Below are 21,880 nucleotides of genomic sequence, written 5' to 3'. Positions count from 1 at the left end.
CACCTTAAAAACAGAATAGACCTTATGGTCAAAGAAACACAAAAATCCATTGAAGAGAAGAACTTCTTAAAAAGCAGAAAGGAGGTACAAAAATTTACTGAAGAAAACAACTCCATAAAAGTAGAATTGGCCAAATGGAAAAGGAAGTACAAAAGCTCACTGAAGAAAATAATTCCTTAAAAATTAGAAATAGACAAGTGGAAGCTAATGACTCCATGGGTCATTAAGAAACAAACAAAATCAAAAAAATGAAAAAAAATAAAAGAGAATGTGAAATAGCTTGTTGGAAAAACAACTGACCTAGAAAATAGATTGAAGAGAGATCATTTAAGAATTATTGCAATACTTGAAAGCCATCATCAAAAGAAGGAGCCTAGACATCATCTTTTAAGAAATTATAAAAGAAAACTGCCTAATATCTTAGATTCATAGGATAAAATAGAAATTGAAAGAATATGCTGATCACTTCCTAAAAGAGAATCCAAAATGAAAACTTCCAGGAATATCATAGCCAAATTCCAGAGCTCCCAGGTCAAAATGAAAATATGAAGAACAGCCAGAAAGAACACTTCAACTGTCAGGTTGACATGAGATTTAGTAGCTTCTTCATTCAAGGATCAGAGTTCTTGTAATGTGATATTCCAGAAAGCAAAGGAACTAGATTATAACCAAGAATTGCCTACCCAGCAAAACTGAGTATAATCCTTCAGGGGGAAAAAAAATGATTTGCAATGAAATAGAAGACTTTCAAGCATTCTTAATGAAAATACCAGAGCAGAAGAAAAAATTTAACTTTGAAATATAATATTGAAAAGAAGCATAAAAAGGTTAACAGGAAAGAGAAATCATAAGAGATTCAATAATTTGAACTGTTTTTATTCCTACATAGTAAGATGATACTTGTAATTCTTAAGAACTCTATCATTATTAGAGCAGTTAGAAAGAGTATACACAGACAGATGGTGCAGGCTTGAGTTGACTATGATGGGATGATATCTAAAAAATTTAGGGATTAGGAAGAGGGATGCAGTGGGAAGGAGAGGAAGAGAGAGGTAGAATGGGGTAGATTGTCTCCAATAAAAGAGGCACAAAAGAGCTTTTACATTAGAGGAGAAGATGGGTGGTGGGGGAAGGTGTGGCTAGCAATGCTTGAACCTTATTCTCACTGGAATTAGATCAAAGAATAATAATAGAAATATATCTTGTTCTGTAGGGAGCTAAGAAGGAAGGGGAGTAAGCGAAATGGGTGCAGCAGGGCTGATAGAAGGGAAGGTCAAGGGGGAAGCAGTGGTCAGAAGCAAAACATTTTTGAGGAGGGACAAAGTGAAGACAGAGGAAAGAATAAGTGGAGGGAAAAGTAGGAAAGAGGGAAATAAACAGTAATCATCACTGTGAATTCACCCATTAAATGGAAGCAGATAGCCAACTGGATTAAAAACTAGAATTCTACAATCTGTTATTACAAGAAATAAACATGAAGCAGATGTACACACGGAGTAAAGGTGAGGGAGTGGAGAAGAGTCTATTATGCTTCAGGTGAAGATCAAAACAAAAGGGAGTAGCAATCATGATCTCAGTCAGACAAAAGCAAAAGCAAGAATAGTTCTAATTAAAAGAGATAAGAAAAGAAACTACATTTTGCTACAAGGTATTACAGACAATGAAGTAATAGTAATACCAAATATATATGCACCAAATAGCATCCAAATTCTTAAAGGAAAGATTAAATGAGTTACAGGAGGAAATTGACAATAAAACTATACTAGTGAGGGACCTCAACTTTCCCGTCTCAAAACTAGGTAAATGTAACCACAGAATACGTATCTGTGTCTAATGGTAGCCATCGGGAGTGGTTGGGGGAGAGCAGAAAAAAGGGAGAAAAAGTTACATGACAACTTTATATTTAAAGGAAAAACAGTTTGTGCACAATAGATTTGCAATTTCATGCACAATTACCTTTTTTTTCTATTCTACTATGTTATGGAAATGCTTGTTTTATTTCTTAACTTCAAAATAAAATATTTTTCTTTTTTTATTATTAATTTATTTGTTTTCAGTTTTCTGCAATCACTTCTATAAGTCTTAGATTTTCTCCCCCTCCCTCCCTGAGATGGCATGCAATCTTATATGGGCTGTACACATGTATTCTTATTAAACACATTTCACATTAGTCATATTGCATAGAAGAATTAAAATGAATGGGAGAAACCATGGGAAAAACCCAAACAAAACACAAGAGAAAATATTCTGCTTCATTCTGCAGTCCAATTCCATAGTTCTTTCTCTGGATGTGGATGGCATTTTGCCTCGAGTCCTTTGGGGGAATGTTTTAGGTCCTTGCATTGCTGTAAAGGGCTAAGTCTACCAGAAAAATTCCTCACACACTGTGGTTGTTACTGTATACAGTGAACTCCTGGTTCTGCTCCTTTCACTCAGCATCAGTTCATATAAGTCCTTCCAGGCCTCTCTGAAGTCTTTTTGTTCATCGTTTCTTATAGCACAATAGTATTCCATTACATAAAATAAATTTTTTTTAAAAAAGAGGTGATGGACTTAATGTATAAAGAAGCTTATATTTTTGGAAATGGGACACCAGATGAATTTGCTTGGTTCTTCATTCTCATTTTGCTCTTCATTGTTTCATGCAAATCTCTCCATGTTTTTCTAAAATCAATCAAGCTCATCATTTATATATAGTTTAGTAGTATTCCATCATAATCATATACTACAACTTGTTCACCCATTCCCCAGTTTATGGCATCCTTGCAATTTCTTGTTCTTTGCCACCACAACAAGAGCTGCTATAAATTTTTTAGAACATTCTTTTCCTTAACCCCTAATCATCTTTGGAAACAGACCTAGTGGTGGTATTGTTGGGTCAAAGGGTATATAGGCAGACTAATGTGGAAATTGTTTAATGTAATTGTACATTTAGCCTATATTAGATTGCTTGTCATCCTGGGCAGGAGGGAGTGGAAAGAGGAAGAAAAAATTTTGAAACTCAAGTCTTATAAAAGTGAATGTTGAAAACTGTCTTTACATGTAATTGGAAAAAATAAAATACTATTAAGTGGAAATTAAAAGAAAAAAGGAGAGGGGAAAGAGGTATCTAGGGAGTTTAATAACTGTTTGGGCATAATTCCAGATTGTGCTCCAAAATTGGATTTCACCATTACACCAACCATGAATTAGTGTTCCAATTTTTTCACAAATTCTCCAACATTTGTCACATTCCCCTTCAGTTATTTTAACCAATTTGATCGGTGTAAATGATATCTCAAGGTTATTTTAATTTGCATTCTTCTGATCAATAATGATTTAGAGCATTTTTTCATATGACTTTCTATTGTTTTGATTTCTTCATCAGAAAACTGCTTGTTTATAAAGCCTTTGGCCATTTATCAATTGGGGAATGATTCTTACAGTTTTGACAAAGTTCTTTGTATATTTGAGATACGAGACCTTTATCTAATCATCTGTCTATAAAAAATTTTTTCCCAGTTTTCTGCTTTCCTTCTGATCTTAGCTACATTTGTTTTATTTGTTCAAAACTTTTTTATTTTAATGTAATAGAAATTATCCGTTTTATCTCTCACGCTTCTCTCTGTCACTTGCTTATTTATAAATTGTTTGCCTATCATAAACCTGATAGATAATATATACTATGTTCTTTAAATGTTCTTGTAATATCTCTTATTATATATATCTAGGTCATGTATCCATTTTGATCTTATCTTAGTAAATGATGTAAGATAAATGGTGTCTGTGCCCAGTTTCAGCCAAACTGCTTTCCATTTTCCCAATGAATTTTACCAAATAATAAATTGTTATCCCCAAAACTTAAGTCTTTACACTTGTCAAATACAAGGTTACTATATTTATTTGCTGCTGTAAATTGTATGTCTACTCTGTTCCACTGATCTGCCTTTCTGCTTCTTAGTCAGTACCAGATAGTTTTGATAATTACAGCCTTATAATGTAGTTGAAGATCTGGTATTGCTAATTAACATTTTTTTCTTTAGTTCCTTTGATATTCTTGACTTTTTATTCTTCTAAATGAATTTTGTTATTGTTTTTTCTAATTCTGTAAAATAATTTTTGGTAATTTAATTGGGATGGCAGTGAATATATAAATTAATTTAGGTTAAATTGACATTTTTATTATATTGACCACATCTATCCCTGAACAACTAAATATTTCTCCAGTTATTTAAATCTGATTTTATTTGTATAAAAAGTTTTTGCTAATTTTGTTCATATAGTTTCTGAGTTTCTTTTTGCAGGTGTACCCTCATTCCAGGTATTTTATACTCTCTAGAGTTATTTTGAATGGGATATCTCTTGTTACCTATTCTTGTAGGGTTTTGTTTGTGATATCTAGGAATTTTATATCCTGATACTTTGCTAAAATTATGAATTGTTTCAGCTTTTTAGTTGAGTGAGATTCTCTAAATCATCATATTATTCCCTATTTTAATTCCTTCTATTTATTTTTCTTCTGTTATTACTATTGTTCTTTCAGGAGCTGAGTGATAAACTTCATCGTTTCACTGGACACATGGTTGTTCGCTGCTTTTCAGGGTTCCTAAGTCTTGGAAAGTTGTTTGTCTTGGTAGGATTCTGAATGTCCTCCTGTAGAGGGCGTGCTTGTTTCTGTTCTCTTCTCTCTTCATCAGTCCATACTAGCTAAGATTCTGTGCAAGTCTTTTTTCTTATAGCACAGATTTCTGTATGTTCATAAGCCACAATTTATTCAGCCATTCCAGAATTAATGGATAACCCTTTAGTTTTCAGTGTGATATTATTCTTTAATTTATTTATTTTTTTCCTTTTAATCCCTTCTTATACCCCATCTTTCCCACCTTGAAAGTTAGGAAATTCATTTTGCTTTGGACTATTCCCGCTCTGGTATTTTCCTGACTTTTATCACCATCCCACCCCTGTCTTTGCCTGTTTCTCTGTCAAGTGTGATACATTTTTCTACACCAAATTTTGTGTATGTGTTTGTAGAGGGAAGTGTTTTCTACTCTTCTTCGCCCCTTTAATTTAAGAATGAGGTGGCCTTCTGCCACCCATCATTCATGTTCCCATGTTCTGCATGAGAAATAGCAAGTTATATCTTTATTTTCTCCCTTTGTACACTAGTATATTCCTTTTACTTTTCCTTCCCTTATTTAAGCCCTCAGAAACAGAACCAATCTGCCCCCAGATCCCCTGTTTTTTCCTATTTAACTCCTACCTTAGCCCTTTGAAGCCATTAAAGTTTTGAAAGGGCACTGAATATTAACACTTTATCATCCTTTTGGCATTTCCAATTGCCCAAATAATTGTCTTATTCCAGGTTTATTTTGATTTTTGTTACTTTCATTTAACATTTCCATTTTAGCTTTGGTCTTTTCACTAAGAATGCGTGAAAGTCCTCTATTCCATAAAAGGTCCTTTTTTTCCCTTCTTATAGAATTATTCTCAACTTTGCCAGTTGAGTTATCCTTGGTTGTAAGCACACATCTTTAACCTTTTGGAATATTATATTTTACAATCTCCTTTCATTTGTAGAAGTCAGCAGGTCTGTGATCCTGACTGTGGCTCCTTGTATTTGAACTCCTTTCTGACTAATTGAAGTATTTTTTCTTTGATGCAGAAACTCTAGTTTTAGGCTGTGACATTACTGGGACTTTTATTCCTGGGGTGATCATGGTTTTCAGCAAGTCCAGTTATTCTTTTTTTCCCTGAAAAAATAATATTTTTTCCCAGTTACATATAAAGACAATTTTAAACATTCATTTAAAAACATTTTTGAATTCCAAATTTTCTCTCTCTCTCCTAATCCTCCCTCTTCTCCAAGACAGTAAGCAATTTGATATATGGGCTATACATGTTCAATGAAAATTGCATATGTTTTCTTTTTTTTGATTCACTGTATGTTTTATTGATTTCTTCCCTTTTTTTCTTTAAAAAATTCTTTGTTTTCTGGGCTGACTCTCGGGGAGTGGGGAAGGGTCGGGATACAGGGAGAAATTTAGACAATTTGGAAACAGTAGATATTGATACAAATGTAGATCCAGAATATAGGAAATAAGTACAAGGTAATTTAGGGGAGGGAAAGTCCAGTTATCCTTAAATTATCCTTTTATGACGTTTTCTGGTTCAGTTGCTTTCTTGTTGTTTTTATTTATATAAATAGAACTCTATCATGTGCCTTATATTTTCTAATGGTTTTTTTTTCAACCTTGATTTTGTTCTATTTCTTGATATCTCAGTCATTATTTCTTTTTGGTACATTTTAATTTTCAGGGAGTCTGATACTTGAATAAGGTTTACTACTTTCTGTCCTAAACTATTCTCCTTCCATTTCTTTTCTCTAAAACTTTTATTTCATATTTTATCTCTTCATGTCTTATAGATATTAATGCAGTCCTTATGGAAAATCTATTTCTTTTTCCTTTGAATAACTGCCTACAATTGTTAGGGATTTACTCTCTCCTTTGTTGGATTTTTGTGTATGCTTGGACCTACAATTATATCTCCAACTGCCCATTGGATCTCTCATACTGAAAATGTCAAAGACATTTTATTTTCAATGGTCAATTCCAAACTAACCTCATCTTTCCCTCCAACCTTTTCTTAACTTTCCTATTACTGTTGAGGGTATACCACCTTCCACCAGGCTTAAAACCTAGGTATCATCATCTACACTTCACTTTCTGTATCTAATCTATTGCCCAGACGTTCACAACATTTCTTCATCATTATGCCTCCTTTTCTTCTTTGATGCTGCCTTAGTGCAGGGGCTTATCACCTCACTCCTAGACACTTTAAACAACCTGCTGGTTGATCTCTCTGCCTGAAGTCTCTCTCTACTCCATTTGTCTTCCCCTCATCTGTCAAACTGATCTTAAATTTCAGGTCTAATCATGTTTCCCCCTTGTCAATAAACTCCAGTGGCTACCTATCACCTTCAGGATCAAATATAAAATCTTATGTATAGTGGTCAGCACTTTTCATAATCTGACCCCCTTCTACCTTTCTTGTTTGAACACAGTTGTTTGCTTGTTTTCTTCCGCATTAGGCTGTGAGCTTCTTGAGAGTAGAGACTGTCTTTTGCCTCTGTAACTTCAGCACTTAGCCTGGTGCATGGTAGTCATTTAATAAATCTTTATTCACTGACTGACTCATTCTTTCCTGACAACAGTGCAATAAAAATTATGATAAAAAGCCTTGAAAGAAAGGATTCAAACTCAAGTAGGAGCTAAATAATTTAATCCTAACGAATTGATGGGTCAAAGAACAAATCATAGAAATAATAGATAATTACATTGAAGGATACGATATGAATGAGACAGCATGCCACTACTTTTGAGGTGCAGCCAAAGTATTCCACAGGCTCAGCACGCTTGGCACATAGTAGGCCCTTAATAAATGCTTGTTGACTGATTGACTATATCAGTTCTTTGGTTCTCCCAGATTTTTTCAGTTTTTCATACTTGTCATTTTAACTACAAAATAGTTTCCCATTACATTCTTTAACCATTATGTTTTTGATTAATTTATTGTTATTCTGAGCTTGACAAACACCAATGAATACAAACATTGTCATGTGCATCAAAGAACAAGAGTATTACATGAAACCATGAAGCATTATGTACAGCATCTTTTTTGAAAAATTATAGAATAAATTCAGCACAAAGCTGACCTGCTTGTCTATATTTCCCTCTGACTTTCCTTCTCTTCCCAGTTTTTTTTTTTTAATAAGGAAAAGGGAATAAGCATTTATGTAGCACTTACCTTATGCCAGGCAATGTGTCTCCTTTGATCCTCAGAGCAATCCTGGGAAGTAGATGCTATTATTATGCCCATTTTATATTTGAGGAAACTGAAACATAGAGGAGATGAAGTGACCTGCCCAAGGTCATATAGCCAGTAAATGTCTGAGGCTGTTTCTAAATTCTATGTCTTCCTGGACTGTTCCAGGATTGAAACTCTATCCATTGAGCCACCTTCATGCTTAGAATACTTCATTGGTCTTTCTGGTATCTCACTTCCTTTCCTTCCTGTCATTCTCAAGTCAAGGGGTAGTTTCTAATTCTTTGCTATATATAACAGAAAGTGTTACTATAAATTGTTTTCTTGGTTCTGGTTACTTCATTCAACATAATTTTACATAAATCTTTCCATGTTTCTTTGAATTCTTCACACTTGTAGTTTTTTTTAAATAAATTTTTATTGTTTGCATATCACCTATATTTCCCAATATATCCTTTCTTCCCTTTTCCCAGAAAGTCATCCCTCACAAGAAAAAGGGAAGAAAATAGTTCAGCAGAACTAACCAACACATTAACAAAATCTGACCTTGTCTTTGGTGTTACATATCCAGAGCTCTCCATTTCTTCAAAGAAAGGAAGGACTTGCCTCTCACATTTCCTATTTACAGCCTAATTTTACAGCATTCAGTTTCAGTGGTTTTGTTGTTGTTTTGATTTACATTTTTGTAGTCATTGAGTATATTGTTTTTCTTAACTTCATTTTGAATCAGTTCACATAATTCTTCCCATGCTTCTCAGTATCCATAATATTCATTTGTTAGCATGAAAATATTCTGTTACATTCATGTGCCATAATTTGTTTAGCTTTTCCCCCAGTGATGGGTGATTGATTTGTGTCCAGTTCTTTGCTACTACAAAAAGTATTGCAAGAAATATTTTTTGTGTGCATATGGAGTCTCTTATTACTTACTTCCTTAAAACTATATACCGAAGCAGTGGAGTCTCTGACTTGAAGGGTATGGACATTTTAGTCACTTTTTTCATTGAATTCCAAATAGCTTTCTAGAATGGTTTGACCAGTTCACTGTTCCATAAACTCTGTATTAATGTACCTGTTCTTTTTGTAGCCCTTTCACCATTTTCCTTTATAGTCTTTTGTCATTTTTACCAATTTTCTAGGAATAAGATAAAATATTATAGAACACTGGAACATTGATTCTTCTCAATAATTTATAATCTTTTTGTGAATCAGCAGTTTCTCTTATCTATATTTCATTGATTTTGTCATACAAAAGCTTTTATATTTTCTGTAATTGAAATTATCTGTTTTAGGTTTTCTGATCTCTTTAATCTCTAGTTTGATTAAGAATTCTTACCCTAGTTGTGAAATGTATACGACCTTGTTCTCTTCTGATTTTTTTTTTAATGGTGTGACTTTATGTTCAGGCCGCGTGTCCATTTCGATCTTGTTTTAGCTCATGATATAAGATAATATGCAAACCTCTGGAGAGCAGAGACTTTCATTTTTGTCTTTATATCCCCAGCCAGGCACATATTTGTTCTTGTTTGGTCATTTTTAGTTGTGTCTGATTTTTCATTATCCCATTCTTGGTGAAGATACTAGAGTGGTTTGCCATCTCCTTCTCCAGCTCATTTTACAGATGAGGAACCTGAGGCAAACAGGGCTTAGTGACTTACCCAGGGTCACATAACTAATAAGCGTGTAAGACCAAATTTAAACTCAGGAAGATGAGTCTTTCTGACTCCAAACCTGGCACTACTGTGCTACCTACTTGCCCCTACCAGACATACATAGTAAGTACTTAATAAATACTGGTTGGTTGAATTTATGAGGTCAACCTAATTTTTGCCAAACTGCTTTCCAGATTTCCTAGCAGTTCTTATCAAAAAGGGAGCCCTTCTCACCAGTAATTTATATTCTTGGGAGTTCTCCCCAGTAATTGATCAAACTCTAAACTATTTTCTATTAATTCTCTTTCTTATTTATCTAATTTGTTTCACTAATCTACTTCTGTATTTTTAAACTAGTACTAAATGACTTTGATAAATGCTGCTTTAGGATGTAGGCTGAGATTTGGAAATGCTATGTGCTTTTTTCTTATTTCCCTTGAGTTTTGAGACTTTTTATATTTTGTCTGCTTCTTCAGTGTATCCCTAAATTTGTTTGGTATAGCACTAAATCTGAAATTTTAGATAATAGTGTCATTTTTAGTACATTGGAATGACCCAGCTATGAACAGTGAATTACCCCTATTTCTATAAAAAGTTTTTCATATACATCTCATATATTCACATACATTCACTCCCTGATATTTTATGGATTCTGTAGTTATTTTTTTCCTTCCCAGTTTTAGTTGTTATTCTATACATAAAACATTTATTAACTGTTTACTGTGTGCCAGGACAAAACGATGGTGATCTTTGTGTTTGTTTTATATCACACTTCCATATTCACAATCATGCTTCCGTCTATCATGTTTCTATTGTTTTAATTTCTTTGTTGATTCTCTAGGGTTTTTTTTAGTATACCACATTGTAGTCTTCAGATAGGGATAATTTTTACCCCTTTACTGAAGGTTGTATCTCTGGTTTTGTTCCTATTTCTATGGCTAGCATTCTGTGACTAGTACGTCAAGTAATATGGGGAGAGAGAACATCCTTACTTTATCCATATCTATTCCATTTTATTGTTCATTCCAGAACATTGCTAGTTTGTATTTTTTAATGTATGCTTTCAGTCATATTAAAGATTGCTTCCTTGTCTGCTTTATATTTTTTGATACTTCTAAAAAATTTTATTTTTAATTTATGGAATAAAACAAGCATTTCCATAGTGTAGACTAAAAAGATGATTATACACGAAACTGCAAATCTGCTGTGCACAACTTGCTCTTCCTTTCAAATATACTTATCTGTATAAAGACCCCAGCATGAAGGCCCAAGGTCTCCCAGTGCATCCTGGGCCATCTCCAGTCATCCTGAGGAATATCAGGTCTCTGGATTCAGATGGCTCTGGAGGAGAAGTGAGGCTGGTGACCTGCACAGCACTCCTTCACTCAAAACAAAGTCAAGTGCAAGTCATGCCATTATCTCTCTAATGGCATGGTCTTCTTTGGCAACAAAGGACAGACATGATCCTGTGAGTAGATGCAGCTGACCGAATGCTAGCTGGGTGCCTCACCTCCTCCTCTTCTGTCTGCCTCTCCTTCCACTTCCTTCTCTTCTCCAAAGGAAAGTAAATTTGGATGGCCAAAAGTTGCCCAGTTGACCTGGATCTTACTGCTTCCTTTCCCCTCCCCTCCCCTTCCCTTCCCTTCCTTTCCTTTCCCTTGTCTTCTCCCAAAACCTTAAACCTACAACACTCTGAAACTGGGACTCCAAAGGGTCCCTGCCAAGGGCTCCTGGACCGCCCTAGCTTTAGAGTGATTATCAATAGTAACTGTTGCTGTTCCCACCCAGCCTGATGTCTTTGTTTTCTTGACCTCATTAAAGGGGCAATGCCCTGGCTACTTCTTAAACAGGCCTAACTGAGTACCTGCAAAGACCTTGGCCTAAAGGCCCCAAGGTCTCCCAGTGAATCCTGGGCCATCTTCAGTCATCCTGAGGAATATCTGGTCACTGGATTCAGATGGCTCTGGAGGAGAAGTGAGGTTGGTGACCTGCACAGCCCTCCCTCACTCAAAACAAAGTCAAGTGCAAGTCATGTCATCATTTCTCTGATGGCATGGTGTTCTTTGGCAGTGAAGGACAAACATGATCATGATGATCAGAATGTACAGAATATGCAAAATACTTGAAAGTCTTTCTACCAAGATACACAAAGGAGCTATATAAATACAACTATGGAAATAAAGACCAATCTAAATAATTAGAGAAATAGAAATTGGTCTTAGACTGAACCAATTTAATAAAAGTAATGATACTGCCTAAATTAATTTACTTTTTCATTGCCCTACCAATCAAACTACCTAGAGATAACCAGAAAAAAAAAGTTCAATTCTTCTAGAGAAACAAAAGGTCAAGAATCTCAAGGGGAATAGTGAAAAATCAAGGGGAAAGAAAGGGCCCTGGCACTACTATATACCAAACTATACTATATGGCAAAGCAGCAATCATCAAAACCGTTTGGTACTGGTTAAGAGAGAGATTAATCAGCAGAACAGCTTAGGCATGTAATACACAGAAGCAAGTGAACACAATAACCTAGTATTTGACAAAGATACTACTGGGGTAAAGCCTCAATATTTGACAGAAACTTCTGGGAAAACTAGAAAGTCATCTGGTTCTACCTAATACTCTCCACATTGGCAAAATTGACCAAAAAAAAAGAAAATGGCAAATGTTGGAGGGACCTAGGGGAAAAGAAGTATGTTGATCTCACACCAAAAACCAACCATAATCCCCAACCAGATTAAGGGTAACATCATACACAATTTAGAAGAGCAGGAAAAACATCACCTTTTAGATATATAGCTAGGAAGAGATTTCATGACTAACCAAGTGATAGAGATCACAGGAGATAAAGTGGAAAAAGAAACCATATCAAATTTATAAGAATAAGAGCCATTCCTCAGTTAATAAATAGTCTGAATTTCTTAGGAAGAAATCCAAACTACCACTAGCCATATGAAAAATGTTCTAAATCAATAATTATTAGAGATATGCAGATTAAAGCAAATCTGAAGTTCTTCCTCACACCCATCAAATTGGCAGAGTTGACAGAAAAGTAAAAGTGACAAATGTTGGAGGGATTTCAGGAAAACAGACACATTGATAAAGTGTTGTTGAAGTTCTGGATTGATGCAACCATTCTGGAAAGCAATTTGGAATTAAACCTAAAAAGTTACAAAACTATGCCTCTTCTTTGAACAGTAGTACCACTACTGAGCCCAAAGTAGTTCAGGAAGGAGAAAAGGCCCTATATGTACAAAAATATTTATAACAGCTATTTTTGGTTTGGTTTTGTTTCAGAGAACTAGAAACTGGGTGGGATGGTGTGCCCACTAATGGGGGAATGGTTGAACAAATTTATGGTATATAAAAATGATGGAATCCATTATGCCATAAGAAATGATGAAAGTTTCAGAGAAATCTGGGAAAGCTTATATGAGGTGAATAGCACTATAAAACAATAAAAATGCAAAAATCCAACAACTTTGAAAGGCTTAAGACTTCTGATAATGCAATTGCAGTTGGGTTTCCAGAATACCAGTTCTGGAAGCATAGCTACTATTTACCTACTGACAGAAGGGATTCAGTGCAGAATGAGACATATATTTTTTGGACATGGCCAATGTAGGAATGATTATGCGTATTTGTTACAAGGGTTTTGTTTTTCTTCCTTTTTTTTTCTTTGTGATAGAGGTAGGAGGGAGAGAAAATGTGTTGTTGCTAGCTGAAAAAAATTCAATTAGAAATAATACTTTAGTCCTCTTAAGAGATGTCAGAGGAATACATTCAAAAATCCTTAACTATGTTTCATATGCTTATTTCTATAGGACTTGTAAATTAAAGGGATAGTATGTTAAAGGGCATTTCAAAAAAAGCAAATTAAAATAACAAATTTAAATAGGTTCCTCAAATAATGAAAAATTTTTAGTCAACGTAAGGGAAGGGAGTTAATGTGGTGTAATAAAGAGCTTATGTTAGTCATTAACATCTTGATTCACCACTGAAATTCTGTCTTGTCTTTAAAAAAAGAGTAAGGATGAAAGGAAAATGTACTTAGTCTGTGTTAATTCTCAATAAAATATTTTAATGCTAATATTTTTCACCAGGATGACTTGTTATGTGTTCTGATTTCCCTAGTTTTAAAATATTTTGTTAAATTATGCAAAAAGGGAAAATTGATTTGGGGGTGAATGGTATTTCAAGTTTGTCCAGTTTGTATTTTTTTGGTTGCTGTAATTTATGAAAAATCTTTTCTGTCATTTTTTACCTACTGGGAAGGTACATTTTGCATTGTGGGAAAAAGCACAGTGGTTAATAGGATAGCATTTTCAACCTTGATATAACTGTATCCTGTTCCTATAGTTTTTGTAATTTACATTATAAATTTTGACATTTTCCCTTGGGACTAAGAAATTAAATGTTATTTTAATGCCTATTAACATTTTAAAATAACAGATCATTTTAACTTTTGCGCAAAATAGCTAAAAAGATAAATTGTCTCTTGACATTTTAAATGACAAAAATGTAGAGATTAATGTCAAGTCATTCTTGTATTTTATCTACTCAGTAGTAGGCAAGACATGTTAAATTTCTATTTTTTTATATTTACAAATGCTAATAATTAAACAACATAGTAAATCTCTAAAAATCTAAAATTTAAGCTGTTTGCATTTAGAAGAAAATTGTATATATCTTAACAAATAATATCTTGCTATATTTCTTTCAGAATCTGTTCATATATTTATCTTTTTATAGTTGTCACTGTGATCTTGCCCTGTATTGCTTTGTATAGATTTTTCTAAATTTTCTTATACTCTTTTTAATGTTGTTTTTATGACATTATAATTTATTCTTTTACTTTAATGTGTTGTCATTTAACCTGTTATTACCTAGTCCATCAGACATTTAACTTATAGGTGTTTTGCTTTCAGAATGTACAACTGATTATTTTATATGAATGCTTTTTTCTTTTTAAATAATCTTTTGGTAATATTCCTAGCAATGGAATAATTGGATCAATTTTGAATATTAACTTAACAAAATGCCCAACAATTGATTACGGTGAATGGTTATAGGAACCTTATAAGTCTCTACTTAGCTTTGGCAGATCACTTAGAAAACCTCGCATCTTTAGAAAGCTAGCGGTTTAAAGAAACTTAGTTTGTTACCACTTGGTGGTGGTGAAGGGTGGACAAGTGCCCAAACTTATGAGCTGGTATTTCATATAGTTTTAATGGCAGTTTTAAGTCTAGGCTGCATAAATACTAAATATGTTGTTCACCTGAGACTCATTAGAAATAAATTGTGGTCAGGTACCTACCAACATAATAAGCTAGGAATAATAAGTATTAAAAATCTAAAGTTTTTAATAATTTTCTCAGCCTACGTTCTTCTGATCACCAATTGTTTATATTGTGGAGCTATAATTAATCATCTGTTCAGTCGCCAAAACCACTTTTAAATAACAGGATCGTTACTTAAAAGTTTCTGACTTATTTCAGAATGTCAAAATATATACAAGTTTCTATTACACACTGACAAACAGAAAGCTCTTTCCATTTGCAATTTTTAGTGTCATTTTAAGTTGCTGCCTTTAGCCAATCAGATTTCTCCATGCCTGCTGACATCACTAACTAGCCAGTTCCCTCCAGCTGCAGAGAGCTTCAGTTTGTCTTTTTTTTTTAAACTAAAATGGAGGCTGGTTTCTTGCCTTAAGGAGTACATTGCCTTCCCTGCTGAAGCCTAGATGTTGACATGTAATAAAGCTAGCAGCAGGATGGTGGTGGATGCAGCTAATTCTAATGGGCCTTTCCAGCCCGTGGCCCTTTTACATATTAGAGGTAAGTTATTGTATCTATTTTAGTGCATTGTAACCTTCTGTGGTCAGTTAATAAATGGCTATTGTGCTTCAGATAAGAAAAGCAGGAAGTCCTTTGTGGCAGAATCCATTTAATTTTGCTGCAGATTTAACCATATAAAATCGAGTGTGCAATGTTAGTTTGAGATTTTAAGTACTACCTACAGATTTTAAGAATTCAGAGAGACATTGCATGCATAGTTAAAAGCTGGTTTTACTGCTCTCTGCTGTCTCTCCCATCCCCCTTTCAAGGCTGTGCTGATGTCAAAGGATGTGAAGTCACCAGCTCAGTGAGGTGGGGGGCAGGGCAAAGCTAAGTTATCAGTAAGCAGAGTTTAACGAGTAAAATTTATGTTGTTTAATACTGTAAATGTTTCTTGAAGCATGTATATCCACAGGATTAAAGATGAATCGTAACTGAAAAATGGTCAGCATTTATTTTCAAGTAACTTAATTCACAAACGCTTGGTCGGGGTTTTCCAACACCTCCTCCCTCCCCAACCAAATCTATGTGTTCTTTGAAATGTTGAAATGGTTTTGTTTCTAAAATAGTTGCTATTTTTTTTTTTTTACTTTAAAGCCATTTTAACTCCTTTGGCATGAAGAGAAAATAGTGTATTACACTCAAAAAAATCTTAAATTGTGATTTGCCTTTAAATTTTGAAGTAGCAACAAGTTTTTAGGGTCCAGTGGCAAACTACATTAGTTCACTCACCCCCTTTTGTGGTTCACTGGTTTTGTGTTTACTACCTTCAAAAAATACAAATTTAAAAAGGAGCATTAGGCATATAGAACATAAACTCTTCAAAGTAGTTAGTATATATTAGTTGTTTGGGTTTTTTTTAGCATTTTAAAGATTTTCTAAATGTGTGTTGTAATGCTTTTTGTTTGCTGAGGACGAATGAGAAATAGACACTAGACTATAAAAATTACTTTTGAAATTCATGATGTCTTATATAGGCCAACTGTGTCTATATTAATAGAAAAGCTGTAACTCTTTAGACTAAATCTCCTTCAAGGACCTGTGCTGAGATAGGGTGGGGGAAAGATTTCTAGGTGACTAATAGCCTGTATGACTAAAATGCCGGACAAGATTTTTCAGATTCTAGGGTGTATCCAAAGAAGACTAAAACCATATGAATATAATATTCATATGAATCAAAATAGGTGGTGATTTTCTCTAAAATAATAATAATAACCCTCTATCCAGGTGGAGTTAAACAGAATTTTAAATGATCAGATTATAAAATATATTATTTTGTTTACTAGTGTTCAAAGAGAATAATGACCTTTAACTATCTGCAGGCATTTTAGGATTTCTGGTAGGATGAAGCAGAGTAAAATGTGGTATTTTTAGGATTTGCCAGTCCTTAGATAAATACTGAATCACTTGGTCTATTTATATATATATATGTAATATGATTGCATTGTACATATCAGATACATATTTTATTGTATTTATGATGTGAACCAACATATTTTGGGCTTATGGTTTTATAAAAAATTGCTATGTCCTGAAGAGTATTTGAAAGGTGAAATAGATGTTAGTGATAATTGATCTTATTTAACTGAAATTAATATTTAGAAAACCTGAAAGACTTCTCCCATTAGCAATATTTTCTTTTAACTAGAAAAGCAGATTAGCTAAATAAAAGCAATCAGAAAGGATAATACCTTAAAAGTCCAGCCCTGAATTATTTTATTTCAAACCATAAAATAATTATTATTCTCAGAAAAATTTTTTAAAAAGCATTGCTTAAAACCAAGAGATTTCTAGGATAGTATTTTCAGTAAGTCCTTAGTCTACTTGCATATAAAAGTGAAAACTCTTTGGACATGGAACCACACCTTAAAATAGAAAATACAAAATTATTCCATTGACAATTTTATGAAGGGTTTTATCTTAAGATTGATTGCCCCTTCTTTCTGGATACATATCTTGTTTTCTGTGACACTTCTTTCTTGTTTCTTCTCTTACCTAACTTACCTGTTCCTTTAACATCTTTACTAATTCATTATCCATCTCTTACCCCTGATGTATGAGTAAACCTCAAGGTTCTGTCCTATGACCTCTTCACTTTTTTCTCTCTGTTCTTTTCTTGATGATCTCATCAGCTCCCATGGATTAAATTCTCTATCAAGTTAGCTCTCAAAACTTTGTATCTATTTCTAATCTCTCTCCTGAACTCCAGTCCCCCAAGGCCAAGTACCTGCTGGGCATCTCTACCTGGATATTCCTTCAACATGTCTACAGTGGAACTGATCATCTTTCCCTTTGAACCTGCCCCTTCTCTAAACTTCCCTAACATGACTGAGGGCACTACCATCCTCAAGTCACACAGGTTAGTAAAGTAACCTCATAGTCGTCCTTGACTCTTCCCTCTCCATGGCTTCCATATCCAGTCATTTACTAGATCCTACTGAGTTAGTCTCTACAACATCTCTCATATTTACCCTTTTCTTGCTTATGTGTGCCATTCTAGTTCCAACCTTTATTATTATTTCTTTGACTATTATAAAAGCTTCCCAATTGATATCTCTACTTCGCAGCTACCCTGCCCACAGCTGTCAAAATCATCTTCCTAGATAGAATTCTTTCTGTATCATCCTTCTGCTTAGAATCTTCAGAGCTTTTTATTCTTAATTCTAGGATAAAACACAAACTCTTCTGTAGCTTAGTTTTTAAGGCCCTGCACAGTATGACTGATGTATCTTTCCAAATTTCCTCTCACACTCTAAATTCCAGTGAAGCAGGACAAATAGCTGTTCCTTGAACTCAGCATTCCATTTTCCACCTCTGTGCATTTGTGTGAGTTGTATTTCCATCCCACCTGAAGCATAGTTCTTCACTTTTTCACCTCAGTATTTTTTTCTTCTTTTAAACTTACTTTGGGTGTTCTCTTCACAGTAATGCTTCCCTAATTCTCCCCTCCCCTCAAATGTTAATGTTGTCTCTTTAAATTACTTTGAATTTACTTGTCACAGAGCCTGGCACATAATAAATAGATGCTTAATAAATATTGATCATCAATTCACATGTTATAGTCCCTCTCCTTCCACAGTGGAATTAGTCTTCTTGAGGTCAGGGTCTGTTTCTTTTTTGGTCTTTATATCCCTAACACCTTGTAGTTTATTAAATGTTGAATTTAGTTGAATTGAATTATAACAGGTATAAGTTCTCACAATTCTATACTGACATCAGTTCAGGTTTCATGCTAAATGATAGTTACCATTTTCTGGGATAATTGATTTTAGATACCTTATGTCATGATGAATGAACTAATAAAAAGGCATTTATTTTATGCAAAGCACTGGGCCAAGGCCCAGGGATACAAATAAGAAAAACTAGACAATCTCTGCTGTAAAGAAGCAGTTTCATTGGAGAAGGTGACACATAAAAGTTCTGCCGCAGGGCAGATGGAAAAGCCTGAAAATTCTTAAGAGTCCAGGAGTAGGGTGACAAAGCACCCAGAGGACCTTGAGTTACTTAAGTAGTTAAGATAATAGTTTTGGGGTCACTGTAGAGCATAGAGACAGGACATGTCTGCCGTCTCATCAGAAGGAATGGAGTTGTTGACTTCTGTCTCCTTCACACTGTGTTGAGTAGTTAACCCAAGCAAGGTTGTAGGGTACCCCTAAGGTTGTAAATTATCTCTATCAAGTTAACTGCCTAACTTGAATGCCCAAGCTGGATGATAGTTGGCATACTGGTTCCCTTAAAAAAAAGTTGAAGAAATAGAGCCTAATTAGAAGGGCATTTTTTGGAGTTTTGTAGTCAAATAGCTAGCTTAAGTTCTTATTTCATCAGAACCTCAAAGTAAGTGAAATAAAGCATCTAATCTAGGATCAGAAGCCAGTGTTGAAGGAGGAAGAGGAGACTATTTGGCATTTATATATCATTTTAAGATTTGCAGCAACTCTGAGAGAGGTTCCTATAGGGCCAAGAACAGAAGTTGGCATGTTCTTGCTTCCCCTTGGCTACTTTAAGACCTCTTCCCATCTGACCATCAGCTTCACCTTCCTTCTTCAAAATTTACTGTATCTAATCTAGATTTTTTTTTTTTTTGCTTTGACCTTTGGACGACTAGGTCATTCTCCTTCCTTCATATTAAGTTCAATATGTTCCTCTATCCACTTCATACCATCCCATTTCCCCTTTGAACACTCTGGCTTCACAGTTCCTCAGTCTCTTCAATTCCCATGCACCTCTATCTCCTTTCTACCTTAGTCTCACATAGATTGAACTATTTTCTGTCTTGAACCTTAGTGCTCTATGATAAAATGTTTAAGTATTTCACTAAGTCCATAATATTATGTATATGGGAAAGTACTACTGTTAACCATACAAAGAGCTTTAAATCACTTTAAAGATGAGAGGAGGGTACTATTAAAACTATTTGGTGAGCATATATCTCTTACTCTGTGTATATTTAGCCTCTCCTAAAAACAGTTGAGTGTGTTTCTCCCTTCTCCCCCACTCTGGGATGTAGTTTTGTATTGAGTGTTCCTCCTTATTTTCAAAGCCATAGAGAAGCGAATGTCAGCCATTTCAGAAAGAATTGAGTGTCAGAAGTGGGAGGTAGAAAGGAAGTGAGAAATGTTAATTCCTCCTTTCCCAGTTTTTGTTTTTGGCCTTTCTAAACCAGGTTACTTTTTATTTTTGTCTTGTTGCCCTCTCTTTGCTCTTTAAACCAGAATTAGTAATGACTTATTTCTTCTAGCTGAAGAATACTTAGCATTGAAATCAGTTAGTGATCATGCTTAAATTGTTCTAATTTAAAAATTAGAACAATTTTAAAATAAAAATTTTGTTATTATGAACTTTATTGTCTGCAGGGAAGCAATTGGTGGCAAAAGGTAGTCAAAGTTAGGATTGTTCAGTGAGTGCTTTTTTTAATCAACTTTTTAAAGAAAAGGACCAAGAACCTCAAATTCTAAGGAGAAATGGATGTCCAGATGCTACAAGTCAATGGCTAAATGTGGAATGCTTTCTTCCTTGAGAAGAGTTAAGGGGAAGGGAGACAAGGGAACAATATCTTCCTTTTTTCCCCCCCAAACCAGGTCTACTGAAAGACCCAGTCACCAGAAAAGTGAATCTAATTTTATGCTGTTCTCTTTAAATACTGTATCAACTCAACAAAGGACATGCCATCTCTCAAACATCTTCATTTTTTATACTTGTACTTTTTCAGTAGTGAAATTAAGGCTGAACTTTAATGACTCAATATATATAACATTTTTGTTATTCTTTGTGGTACATAAGAATAACTCAAATGGCTCAGTAGTAACTCAGAAAAAGTTAAATGGCTCACTAGGAATATGTACTTTTGTGTGTGTTCACCCCTTTTGGTTTTATATTCAGAAGGCCACAGAAATGGTTATTTACAGCATGAATTCTTAACCCTTTTTGTGTCATTAGGCCTCTGTGGCAGTCCAGTAAAGCCTATGGAATTCTTTTCATAATGTTGCTTATTTTTATAATTAAGGGAAATGCTAAATTTCAGTTAAGAGGTCATTGAAAATAAAAATGATTTTTTTTTCTCATTCAAGTTCATAAACTCCTTAAAATGTATCAGTGGAACCTAGGGTAAGAACTCCTTGTATACCAAATGCTTCTCCAAATTTTCTCAGTCTATTATGGTAGAAAGAGCACTGGATTTGTAGGCAGGGAAATGAGTGTTTAGAGCCCAGCTCTGCTACTTATTAGCTATGTGATCATGGGCAAATAACTTCATGTGACTTTAAATGGGGATAGTGTATGTGTGTGTGTGTGTGTGTGTGTGTGTTTTAAGGAAAGAGCTTTGTAAATCTTGTAGTGATGTAGCTATGAGTTATTCTTTGCTTATATTATAGATTTGGAGCTAGGAAGTCACCTTAGAGGTAGGTCATATATAGTCCAACCTTTTCATTTTACAAATGAGAAAACTGAGGTAGTTTAAGCCACTTGGTCAAAGTTATACAGGTAGTGCATAGCATAACCTAGACTTCACACCAGGTATACTCTCCATGCAGAGGAAAAAAAATAAAATAAGTATGATGAAAATAGTTTAGTTTTGTTATCCTGGGAGAGAAAGAGATGCCAAAGGGCAGTGCATCAGACAGCACAGTAGGATATTTTAAACTTGACACTTTAAGGAATTCCCAGAGAATATGTTTGTGATTCTTATTTAACATCATAACCTGCAAGCATAAGAAAGGGGGAATGAACAGTTGCTGAATTATATACATACCATGTTTTTCAATATTTAATGTTTTTCTGTAAAGTATATAACACTTTAAAATATAGTTTATATATAATTCAGTACTCAAACTTAAAACATAGCTTATAAGTTGATTTTAAGTAATAAGTATATCAAAAATATATAAACATACTATTGCCAGGCATATTTGGGGAAAGGGGGAACTTAGATAAAAATTGTTACCCTTTTAATCCATGTCAGTATATTTTGGTATTTACTACCTGTCTGCATCATAACTTGGTGAAAAAGTGGTATGTAAGATAAAGTTCCCAGCTTTACATACTTCCTATGGAAAATTTTAAATTTTCTTTTATTTAGTCAGGTTAAAA

General features: G+C 34.2%; 1 protein-coding gene across 7 annotated transcripts in view; it reads left to right on the top strand.

The window, feature by feature from the left end:
• PPP2R5C (protein phosphatase 2 regulatory subunit B'gamma) overlaps positions 1–21,880 on the top strand; it is a 213,488-nt gene that overhangs the window by 64,283 nt on the left and 127,325 nt on the right. For 3 of the 7 annotated variants that reach the window (XM_072630218.1, XM_072630216.1, XM_072630217.1), the window contains exon 1: positions 15,126–15,295. The exons of the other annotated variants lie outside the window; for them this stretch is intronic. In XM_072630218.1, the coding sequence (XP_072486319.1) occupies positions 15,202–15,295 (94 nt within the window). In that variant the 5' untranslated portion in view covers positions 15,126–15,201. Of the gene's footprint in view, positions 1–15,125; positions 15,296–21,880 lie in introns of those variants that run through there. 7 annotated transcript variants of the gene reach the window in all.

This window comes from Notamacropus eugenii, chromosome 1 (assembly GCF_028372415.1).
Source record: "Notamacropus eugenii isolate mMacEug1 chromosome 1, mMacEug1.pri_v2, whole genome shotgun sequence".
Taxonomy (NCBI): Eukaryota; Metazoa; Chordata; class Mammalia; order Diprotodontia; family Macropodidae; genus Notamacropus; species Notamacropus eugenii.
Note: the sequence above shows the minus strand (reverse complement) of the source record. Positions and strands in the feature narration are given on the sequence as shown.